Here is a 12,914-nt window from a genome sequence, read left to right on the forward strand (position 1 = left end):
CAAGCTTGTCTCAGACATTCTAAATCCTGGTGAGATAAGAAGTGACCCCTTCACCCTTATGCATCCTGGTGGTCCTCAACTTCTCCTTCAAGAACATCTTTCGGTTCTTGAAAGGATTCTGGAAAAGCATAGGATCTGCATCCCACATTTCTTTGCCGTATTCTTGGCTGCTAAGTGTGAGACTATCTGCTCTTGAACACCATCAAGGATCAACCGCTTTTCCTTGGCCATCTCCTTATTGTAATTCTCTAACTGCTATGGGTTTGTAGGTACGGCGACAACCTTCTCTGCATACGTCTTCAGACCTTGCTCATCTAGCAGGAAAGACATTCTGGCTTTCTAGATATAATAGTTTGAGGCTCCACCTAGCCTATCCCGATCTCAAAGTCTTGCTGAGGCCATTTCCTGCAAAACTCACAACTGCGAAAATAAACAGGAATCTCCTCCTTTTTCTGCTCGGCTGCCTGCATTGCAACTCGCACTCCCTCCTGGAATGCACAGTTATGCCTGCTTGTCCAGTGATACCTTGGACAAAGGTAGCCCATGCCTGCTGAAAATGATACAGTTTTGGGGTACATAGACAGATTCGGTATAGTGCTACAGCAGCTGCTCCTTTGCCCTATTCAAGTGATCTCAGGGGCTGGACATCTCCAACACACAGGCATTCCAATTGACTATGTTTATGCTTCAGAACTCTGATTGACTGCCATGGGCTGGTGCTCCATGAGTATTTGTCAATGAAGAAATCACTAGAAGATCGAGTAGATTTTGTTATTATTGATCCTTTTCAAATCTGGGTGGTCGTGTGATCCTTTTGGAGACACTGACCTGCTGGCTGAAAGTAAGGCATAGGGACAGCAAAGAGATGCTTCTCTACTGCAGGAAGGGTTTAAACTTTAAACTTCAAGTGTGACCAGTCATCAAACAAATTCTTCACACACATATATATCAGTTTGCCTTATACTCACCTCCTCTCGCACATCAGTGCTGTAATCTTATATTCTAAATGAGAGAAAGGAAACACTACAGTTCACTGTCAAAATGTTTTATCTTAGACCAAGAAATATGGTCCTGCAAGATATTTTGGTTCAACTTAAATGGTTATGTTCGGGTGAGATTCTTAATATCTGCTGACAAGTTCAACAAGATAAAGTCCATTATATATGTTTGTGATTCTTGCTCTTTGCGCTTTCTTTGCAACCTCTGGCTCCAAAAGAACCTTTGCCAGCCATAGCTGGAAACCGGGCTGATCTAGAATATTAGAATATGCATTGTCATGTAGAGCAGGTTGAAACAGCCTCTTTCTGATTTCACGTACACCCAGGGAATCCTGCAATTTCCTTCGATCTTTGCAGAGTTGAATCAATTTTGGAATCACTGCTATGGGCAATTTCTGTGGAGGACTCTTCTGATTTCTCCTTTTCATTGTTCAAGACTTGGGGAAACTGGTGTGCAAAACAGAAATACTTGTGTTCCTCTGGAGCAACAAATTCATCATTGAGGATTTCATAACTTATGTAATGCTAATTCTCATTATCAGAAATGCCAATGTTTGGTGCAAAATCCTCATTGCTTTCATATTTGGAGCAAAGTCTCTTGTCCTCAGAGGGATATTCTATCCTCAATTCTTGTGACAAGTCAAGTCTAGGGAGGTTAGTCCAACACTACTTTAACATGACACAGTCTTGAAATCCTCCTGAGGGATGCTTGTGAAGGGCTCAGAATCAGACTTCCTCTCTTCTTGGTGATCATCAAACACTGGTGGTCCATGCAAGTACAGTGTATATGACTTGCCTCTACCCAGCCCCAAATATATGGTCTGATGATTGATCCATACTGATGAGAGGATCATTATGAGTGTCAAGGTTGCTGTTTTCATTATTATGATTATCATGGACATAAGCCATAAGAGAAGGGAGTGTTCCTGCTTCTAGTTTCGAGCATAAATCCTGCACCAGATACATCTCAAAACTGCTACTACATTCTTCTTCTAGATCTGCAGCACTGTTTCCTATGGGGCAGCCAATAAAAACATCACCAACCTGATGCCAATCCTCTCCAGAAAGAGTGACACTTGTATCATTTGAACGTGGTGTAATAATGTCATCACAGTTTTCATGGTGGTACTCATTTATGTGTTCAGCAATCACTTTAGAGTCTAGATTCTAGAATGACCCTCCTTCTTGTCATTGCTGCCACAAGGTTGTTCATGTTACAAATCTCTAGTGTTTTCATATTCAAATTCTGAGCACAATCCCTCTTCCATAGATGCTCCACTTTCATCCCCAACAATGCCATCATTGCCTTCAAAAAGACCAAGGAGGCCTTCCTCTTTTAGGGCTGCCAACAACTCCCGATATGTACCATCAAATTTCTGAATCTTGGGTGGCAATGCTTGAGGAAGCTTTCAACTAGAGTTTTGAGAGAATGTATGCTCTTTGGGCTGCAAGAATGCTTCAGCCAGCCACCATGCCCTTGTCCCAAAGAGAGCATAAATAACCTTATCATGGCATCTTCATGTCTTTCCATCAATTCCCAGATATGCTTCATAAATGCCAGGACATGTGGGACAGTAGCAAAAGAGTTCCCCTCAAACTTTGGAAGGTCCTTGCCATAGTTAGGAGGACATGACTTTTGTGTGACAACCTGTTATTCTCTGATACATGGAAATAAAATATGCCCAGAAACTTAAGATATGTATAAACTCATCACATGAAACTCATATTCTATAATCTCTTATACTTCCATGAAAATTTCATTACAAAGGTAAAATATTTATAGTGCAACCTACAACTACCTTGAGCTATGTATAAGATATTCCTTTACTAAATTCTGGATGGAACCTTCAACCATAATTGCACCTAGAGAAGTGAGGTGCTCTTACAGCCCAGTTGGATGAGATGTGTAACATATGTATGTATGTCCATCACACTAGTAAAATAAAATGGAAAAAAATTGATGTCATATCAAATATTAAAAGGAAAAAATTTAATGTTAGATGTCAAATGTTAAAAGGAAAAAAGGAATGGACGGGAAAAAAATGGTTAAATTCAAGACTGACCCTTTAACCATAATTGTGCCTAGATAAATGAGGTGTTCTTGTGGCAGTTGGATGATGTGTCATACTTGTGAAAAAAAAATCGAATTCAGATGTGAAATGTTAAAAAAAAATAAAAATGCATAGATCCATCTTAACCCTGAATATTTTAAACACCAAGTTCTCGTTATGCACACATATTTTCTTATACTAGAACTTTGGAACATTAGGCATTATAGAATCTAACACTATATACTTTAAAATTATTAACGCTATATACTTTAACATTATTGAGCACCTGACAATTTTTCTTCACATCATCTGCATTTACAGTTTATTCTCTTGAAAATTGGGTGCCTTATATAAGCATTATTATTCTTATAATCTTAAGGTGCAAGAGGAAGAATTTATGTTGCAGATGCATGCAAGATGACTTTTTAACATTTTGTTGAATTCTTGTATTGATGCTATGCTCATGCGTTTTGTTGTATATTCAACATTCTAATGGCAGCTGGTGTACCCAGCTTGTATATGGTGGAAGGTGTGGATAGCTCCAAGGTGAGTTTGATGAACCTGAAAATAATTTATTTATTTTCTGTTTAGAAATTCCTTTATACCTATGAGAGATTCTTGCAACCTGTATCAGATATATATGCCTCTTTAAATTTTAAAGAGCCAAGAAACATTCTGTTTCGTTATGACATCTTGAATGGCTTCATCTGATGTAAACATTTTGTTGGATTAATCTATCACTTATGTTCCAGATCAATAACTATATTTAATTCCTTCAACATTATTGTTAAGAGTCGAAAGTTAATTCCTTCAACATTATTGTTAAGAGTCGAAAGTTAGTTTGAGTATTATGATTTATCTGTGTAAACCTTAACTTGTATTTTTGGTACTAACTTCTGTGCAGGCTCTTCCTGTATCATTTCAAATTCTTCTGAGCTAGTTTTATATGTGTCTTTACGATAGAAGATTTAAATCAGTTAGGAAGATGCAAATAATTTTCATACCTGAGAGGTAGAATATATTAATGAGAATGAATTCCATTTGAAGGGTCTGCAGGTCATGAAAAGTTGGCTAACAATGAAGAGTGGTTGTAGCACTGAGACAAAGGACCAATGTTATCGGAACTGAACTGGTGACTGAACCAGGACACCCTCTGAGCTGTGAACTGGTTGGAACCGGTAAAAATAAGGGACCAAAAAACCGGTCGACCAAAAACACATAAAATATTCAAATTTTAAAGAAAAACATATATATTCATGTGCATCCCATATGAATCCAAACCATTTACGCAGAACTAAGCAACAGTTCTCATTTATATAGCATGTAAGGGTGCACATAACCAAAATAGCATCGAGTGCAATCCATGTCTAAACTGAAAATACATCTACAAACAGGCTCTAGATGGCCTCTAGTATCCAATATAAATCATGCTACAACATATACCTACCTATCATCAAAATCAATGCCTATATTGGGATCTTTGTCATCAATATCACCCTCTAAGCGTTTAAAATAAGATAGAAAAAACGTAGCATGTCAAGTCAAGATTTTGTTTGAGTGATGGCTATATTTTTAATAGCGTCATGATAGAGTAGTTCAACAACCAATGCCAGTAACATCAAGGTACATAGAGAGTTCAGTGCCCTTGATTAAACACTAGTTCCATACCCTCGTACATGACAAAATCTGATGGAAACATTGCAATCTTCCCAATCTAGAAATCTTGAAAAATTGTTAAGTCTGCTAGATTTTGAGTGAGATCTAAAATTCTACTTTCTCTATGTGAAATCCAATGAGGACAGTGTTGAGAAAAATGGTACCAAGGATGTGTTTCCTACGCATTTATCCTTTTGGCCTAGGAATACACATTAATATCCTTTTGTCTAAGTAACATTATGTGTTTTATTAATGTCAAGGAGCTAAAATATTTTTTATGAATTGTGTATCTTGTATTTTAATTTATTAAAGTCACATGTGTATTAAAGCGACTTTATGACTTTATGTTATTAAAGTGACTTGTATATTTTAAGTCACTTTATGAGAGAAAAAGTGACCATGGCACTAAAACATTAAAAAGTACCAGGAGTGTTTTTAAGTAAGGGGGTCAACATGAGAAAGGGGTCAAGTGGGGGTTTGATCTCAACCATTGATCTCATGGGCTGAGATTTAATCTCAGCCCTTGATCATTACGTTTAAGTTTCCATCACTTATGAAAGACAAAAGGGAAAAATAAATTATAAAACATTATTCTCATGTGTGATATTGAGAAGCTCAAGGAGAGCGAGGAACAATAGGAGGCAGAGATTGCTGTGCACAGGAAGGAAGTTTGAACTGCTAAGAGAGACTGCCCAGCTCGTGTTTTCAGCGATTAGACTTTGGCAAGAATCCCGAGTTCTTGCTCCTGTGGTACCAGGCTGAGTTTCTAAACTTGGTAGCACAAGATTTAAGGAAAAATCAGGCCGAGTTTCAGGGATAGAAGGCTGAAATGATAGATGAATCGTAGTACTGTTTCTGAAAGGTGAGCTGTGTGTATTTATCAGCTAAAATCGTGGAGGTAAAAGGCAGGAATTTGCACAGGAACCGAGGCCTGTCACTGCTCAGATTTCTGGGTTTTTCAGTGTGAAGTTCGAGCCTTTTTCAGCACGTTTCTTGATGCTTGGGTACAGGCTGAGGTTGCAGTAGGAGCAGGCCGAGATTTCTGGGTGAGTAAGCCCAGAAAGGAGCAGTCTACCTGCAAGAAAAACCCTGTTCTTGAGCATGTATCAGCTCACTGTTTAGGGAGGAAACACTTGTATTTTGGGTGTGTACATTCAGTTAAGTGACTGTCCAGTGGACTAATTTTCTGTGTAAAAGGAGCAGACAGAGGTCCAAAAATTGTGTCTGAGGAAAGCTGAACGTGGGTCAGGTTTGTCACTTCAGAACTCACAATAAAATAGGATTTCAGAGGTTCTGTCCTTAAGGGGAGGGATAAGGTGACTTTTCTCTTCTGTAAAAATCTCCTTGTAAGCAATCAAATACTCCTTGAAGACTGGTTTTCTCCTTGTGCGTTGTTCCAGGGTCAGTTGACCAAAAACAAGTGTGTATTGTGTCTATTTAATGTGTGAATGTTTGCATTTAATTTTTATACCAGCTGGAAAAATCTATTGGTGGAGGTAGCTTAAATCTTTCAAGTAAATTTGCATTTAAAAGTTCTATATGAGACCTTTAGTTTGGGACTGTGGGCGTGAAAACTTGAAACTGTGAGAACTGCCAGCAGTTAAAAATTTTCTACAGACGGAGCCACACTCTCAAACATCCCAAGCCATTTCATGGTAATGTTAAAAATTTAAGTAAAATGATGTTTTACTTCAAGAATTTAACATTACCATGCATTGCATGGCAATGCCAAAGCCATAGGCTTGAATATTAGGCTTCCCTACTGATTTTTTTTTTTCTTCCTTAAAAGAATTGCATTTGGAACATCTTTGGTCGAATTGTATGGAACCAGCTGGTTCGGTACAAAAACCAGCTGGTTCAGTGAAAAAAGGCCGGTTCGGCACCAAATCGACACCAACCGGACTGGTTTGGTGCCCAAACCGGTCGGACTGGCCTGTTCCGCCAGTTAATTAGACCTTTAGTTTGGGACTGTGGGCGTGAAAACTTGCTCAAAAACTTGAAACTGTGAGAGCTGCCAGCAGTCAAAAATTTTCTACAGACGGAACCACTCTCAAACATCCCGAGCCATTTCATGGTAATGTTAAAAATTTAAGTAAAAAGATGTTTTACTTTAAGAATTTAACATTACCATGCATTGCATAGCAATACCAAAGCCATAGGCTTGAATATTAGGCTTCCCCACTGAAAAAATCATTTTTTTCTTAAAAAAATTGTATATGTAACATCTTTGGTCGAATTGTATGGAATCAGCTGGTTCCAAAACCAGCTGATTCAGTGAAAAAGTGCCAGTTTGGCACCATACCGACCAATTGGACTGGTTTGGCACCCAAACCGGTCGGACTGGCCTGTTCCACCAGTTCCGATAACACTGCAAAGGACACATCTGGTCTTTTAGCTATTATGATTTCATTAAACCCAAGAGATGGATCTGGAATTTATGCTAATGTTTTCCTATAGCAAGAAACATATTATACAGATATGTTCCCATCCAATTGCAAACTTTAGTGGATTCACTTTCAGAAACTTGCTTCTTAAACATAGAGTGATATTCAACACTAATACATAAATTATACATGAAAGTTACTTCTTCTCATGACTAGGTCAACTGAGTAATTATACATGAAAGTTACTTCTTCTCATGACTAGGTCAACTGAGTTACATCTGTTAGAATTCTTGTCCTTTCCAAGGGTTACTTGATGTTTGCCTATGAATCACCTATGAATCAGTTAGTGGGTACTTTTCATTTAAAAAACAGGCGGAATTTTGCTGTAGTGTAGAAGGATCTTCGCAAATAGTCCCCTCCAAAGTAATTAACTGTCGGCATTATTCTACTTGCTAGTTGTTTTCCTTTTCATAAAGAGTGAAGCCATCTTATTGAAAATCCTATCTTGAGACGAGGAATGTGCCACTCTATCCACAAGTAGCATCCTTTTCCAGAATACTACGAAGGCTTTACACACTCTTCATTTCACTACTATATGCTTGCTTCTTGTCCTCCTTTTCTTGCAAAAGTTCTTATATGCTCTTCTATGCTTTGATGTATTCTTATCACTTGTATGCTTTTTTTGTGTTTTTGTGCATATATATATACTATGTTACAATTTTAATATATAAAATACCTGATTTCTAAATTACCTAAGCTTAAAATTATTATATTTTTCTAGGAGTACAATCCAAGAGCATTGACTAGGCTACTCCATAATTCTGTTAATTCTTTAATATCAGAGCAGATCTATTTTTCTCAGTTATTTACACAACCCCAAAAAAATTATTTTACCCAAATAAAATTTCTGAAACTGCTGTAAATAAATACACTGGTATTTTAAGTTCTGAAAATTAATTTGTAGCGGAAATAGTAAGAAAAATCAGACATATAACAGCAAATAAATGATCCAGAACAATCCTCTTTCACTTGAATATTAATCAGGAAAATTAGGGTCAGACCTTCAGATAATTTTACACAGAAATTTATCAGCTGTAGCAAAATCTGTAACTTAGCCTGTTGTAGGAAGAAATTGGCCTCTAAAATGCCTGAGAAATTCTGCCCCTCTTTGCAATAAATTCGACTTCTTTACCCAACGCTGTACATCCTTGGTCCAGTGCTGTACGGAACCTTTTCCACCCCCTAACTCAGCCTCCTCAACCCTGTACTACTTGTGCATGTTGGAAAATTAGAAAGGCAGAAAGATTTTCTTATACTTGATAATTACTTGTGATGTTCTTGATTCTTTATTAGGTTTCTTTATATCTTCTTTCTTTTAGTTCATCAAGCAATTACCAAAGCAATAGCACATAAATCAGTGGACACCAGATATAGGCACACAGTGAGGGCAAAACTCCTCTCAAGGGGAAAACCCAGTCAGTAATTCTTCCTTCAATAGTTTCCCTGAGATATTCCAAGACTCTAGACCTTGATACAAGCTTTCCTCCACACCAAGTCAGCCTTTTTCTTCCTTTGTAGATGATCCTATTTGACCTGGCAGCAGCAGCAATAACAACACTTTCTTGGACCCAACAACTTCGATCTTCACTGAAAGCCTTCGATCTTTACTTAGAAACTTTGATCTTGGCCCAATACAACTTCTTGAGGCAGCAACACCCAATAAAAGCAACTTTGACCTATACTTGATCTAGCAGCAACAACATGCAGCAATTGGCAGCAGCATCAACAAGAGAACTTCGATCTTCCAAACTAGGGCACGAGATAGAGAGAGAGACGCACCGAAATTTTGTTTCTCCTTCTTTTTCCTAGACCAAACTCGCACTCCTTTTGCTTTCTTCCTCCACTTCACACTTTTCCCAACTTCAAAGAGATATTGGACTTGCTTGAGTTGATGTCCTCCAAATGGTATTCGAATTGCTTCATTTATAGCCTTTAGGTGAGGTCGAATAGCCTTCCTTGAGGCTGACTTGATCATCTTAAGGCCAACTTGGTGTGGAGGTAACATAATTCATTTTGACTTAATACTAAACCTTTTTACATGATTCAAAAGCTCAAGAAAGGTCTCTTTAAAAGTACAATGACTCTATTAACTAATAATAAATCCTAGAAGCCCTAAATGGGGATTTCGACCTAAAATATGATGACCCAAGCATGAAACCCATGCTTTAATAAGTCATAATAATAATAATAAAAATTATTTTCTTTATTTTTTTGACAAGTACATTACATGATGACTCAAATACATTTAATGAAAACCAAACCTAGTTACATTTTCCAACACTCCCTCTTAACTAGGGAGGTATTTATCATATACAAGTACAAGGAAGATCTCAACTATATGAACCATGAAGAACTTTTAGGCACCACAATGCCATAAACTAGATTCCTGACTAGGGCAATCTATCCATTGGTCTCTCATTAGTTTTGGCACCGCAATGCCATGGACTAGATTCTTACCCAAGGCAGTCTATCCAAGTGGGACTAAGATGGACTCAAGATTTTAGCCTCTCTAGGTACCATCAAACTTGCTAATCATCAACCCAGGGACCCAGGTGTGTTTTTGAGGTCAGAGCTTTATGACCAATACCATCTTTCCAACTTCGGGACCTAGATATCAACACAAAGTGCCGACCAGATGTTTTCCCAGGCAATGTTTCACTCACAAAGCCTCAACATTCCTTGATCCAACAAATCAAGGACAACAAATCTCTCCCGATCAAATTGATCGGTAACCAACATGCTATCAAAACTTTGGATCAAGGACAACAAATCTCTCCTGAGGCAGGGGACCTACATAGCTGATAGACATGTTGAACAACCCACATACCCACCCTACAATATCTGCCGAGTGGGGCACAGCTCACATCTTTTCTTCGGGGTGGGGTACAATAGACAATATCTGCCGGGAGGGGCCTAATCCAAATTGATCGATAACCAACATGCTATCAAAACTTCGAAAGATTTACAAACACAACCCCAATCAATAATATATTTTCACATGTACATAATTAAATACATACCTCTGGGGTCTTTTAGACAACTGATGTTGCTTCTCAACATAGTAGGACTATCAATCGAATCTTTGACAGAAGATTCCTCAATCATACACTTTCCTTTCCTACTTCACATGCAACAACATATCCTTCAAAATGCATTCTCCAATCAAAACTATGCTATGCCCTCCCTCTCAACCAGGGAGCTTTCCTCTATCCAGGCTCCCTCTTAATCTCAGGGAGATCTCTTCTATCCGGGCTCCCTCTTAACCCAGGGAGATCAACTTCTTTGTGGCTTTCATTCATCTCATAAGAGTTATCATTACCATCACCATTCACATCATGCTTATCACATCAACTTTACTTAAACATCTTCACCATTTTGAAGATGATGTACCTGCACAACTTAGATAGCAAGTACAACCAAAACTATAGAAGCATGAAGTTAGCCATATCAAAATCTTATAATAATGAAAGCATTAGACTTTACAAACATAATCAACAAGAGACTATACTTCAATACTTCAACTTCTTGCCCAGGTTTTGTTACAAACCCTAAATCACATCCACAACTCATCAAGATATCAAACTCATTATATCTAGGGTTTCAATATTCTTTCAATGACATGACAAGTTCTTTCATATAGAAAACCCTAGAAACAAATAAGATCAATGAATCTAACAAATTTTAGAATTCATAAGTTAGGCGTACATATTCTAGATTTTATACATGATCTTCAACAATCAAAACCGATCACAGCGTAATTAACAACATAACTAGCTTCTATTAGGGTTGGATGTACACCCTAGATTTCATATTTGCACAATCTCATAATCACTATATAAATAGATTCTAGATTGTCATATCACACATACTAGAGAATTTAACTACTACTAGGGTTTAGCTGCAAAACCCTAGCTTTCTCAAGGAGACAAGGGCTTAGATTAAACTTTAAGACTTATGACCATCAATAATGAGATCAACACATATCTAGGAATTCATTATCAACCATAAGCATATTATATGACAGACAACATTAATACATTAGATATACATTGTCTTAAACCAAGCTAGGGTTTCAACCGATGGACACACACACACACACGCACACATATATATATACCTAGGGTTTCATTCCTAGGGCTTCAAATACATAACAAGGGTTTTGCTTATAGGCCCATCCAAACCCTAAAGATCTAGGGTTTCATAACATAGCAAAGCAAACCCTACTATATCAAAACTTCAAAGGTTCGAGATTTCAGACAACACCATTTCAACCCTAACAAGTTAGGGTTTTCATGATCATATCAAAACCCCAAACATGACATCATCAACAAAAACTTCAAATAACATTTCCAATAACCCTAAGCAGTTTTAGGGTTTCAAACATTAACATTATCATACCCTTAGGTTAGGGTTTTCTAGAGAACCTGTCTAGGGTTCTATAAAAACAATCAAGGATGTAAGGAGGGTAGGTTTATCAAGTGATGAATCACCCAAAACAAGAATCATTATGATTCAATATAGCTAGACAACGATGTTAGTAATAGATTATCAAATGTTTTGTAGTTTAAGGCATACCTTTGTTCCTTGACAAACCTTGTCTTGGGAGGCTCTCTTTCATACTCCTTGAGGATATAGCAGATGTTTTCTTAATCAAAACAATGGTGATTAATATTTAATATAATCAAAACTTAAATAAGTACATGAAACCAAAAACTGAAAAGGAAATGAGATACTTATCTTTGGGAGATGTTGAGGGCTCCCTCCAAAGCTTGAGGGATACCTATAAACTTATAAAAACAATAAAAATGTCTTTTCCAAAAACATGTTAAAACCTATAAATACTAAACATAAAAAATACAAAATAGAATATCTAAGACTAAAAGCAAAGGACTTAGTAGTGTAAGTCCCTTATGTCAGATTCTTCGGGTTTGGCTTTCTTTAGGTCTTCTTCTTCAGCAATATTGGCTTGATCTCTTTCTCTCTTCTTATTCCTTGGATTGTCGGGACAGTCACTCTTGTAGTGACCCTTCTTATGACATTGATAGCATTCTACTTTGGACATGTCTACCTTCTTTCTTGGTCCTTTCGATTTCTTGAAGTTTCCTTTGTGTTGAGCAGTGTAGGCATTTGAAACTCCATCAGGATTGACAACTAATGAGATCCTTAATTCTTCTTGACTGCAAGCAGTCCATAGTTCTTCAAAAGTGGGAGCTTCCTTCCAACTGTTAAGTCTTGCAACAAATGCACCCCAAGTAGGTGGTAATCCTAATAGAGCAGTGATCACAAGTTCTTTGTCTGGAACAATTTCATCAATGGCCAAAAGATCATCTTTGATTCTTGCTATCTTCACAAAGAAGGAGGCCACTGTGTCTTCTTTAGTCATCTTTGTGGTCCTTAGTTCATTCTTCAAGCTTGCTACTTGACCAATGTTCTTAATAGTGAATAACTTTGACAAGGCCTCATACATTTCTTGAGCATGATTAATGTTGGCTATAAACAGGACAAGGTTCTCCTTTATTCCTTCTACCATTAGAGTCATGGCCACTAATTCTAATTCTCTAAACGTCACTTTATCAGCATCATTGGAGTCATCTGTAGGCTTCGTTATCAAGGGTCTAGTATCTTGTTCTTTTCAAGGATGAGGTCAATCCTCTTTTTCGAAGACCTATAGTTTGAGGCTCCTTCAAGTTTGTTCTCTCCCTTGATTGTGTTAGACATTGTTCTTGAAGATAGTAGACTTCTTCCATTGAATAATTATTCTGAAT

General features: G+C 37.4%; 1 protein-coding gene across 3 annotated transcripts in view; it reads left to right on the forward strand.

Moving 5' to 3' along the window:
* Positions 1-12,914, forward strand: part of LOC149177316 (uncharacterized) — a 98,987-nt gene that overhangs the window by 17,634 nt on the left and 68,439 nt on the right. For all 3 annotated transcript variants that reach the window (XM_089420081.1, XM_089420082.1, XM_089420083.1), the window contains one exon: positions 3,549-3,595. In XM_089420081.1, the coding sequence (XP_089276207.1) occupies positions 3,549-3,595 (47 nt within the window). The remainder of the gene's footprint in view (positions 1-3,548; positions 3,596-12,914) is intronic.

The sequence above is a fragment of the Pinus tabuliformis genome, chromosome 4_1 (genome assembly GCF_031772625.1).
Source record: "Pinus tabuliformis cultivar Carrire ecotype Pingquan chromosome 4_1, CPIR1, whole genome shotgun sequence".
Classification (NCBI taxonomy): domain Eukaryota; kingdom Viridiplantae; phylum Streptophyta; class Pinopsida; order Pinales; family Pinaceae; genus Pinus; species Pinus tabuliformis.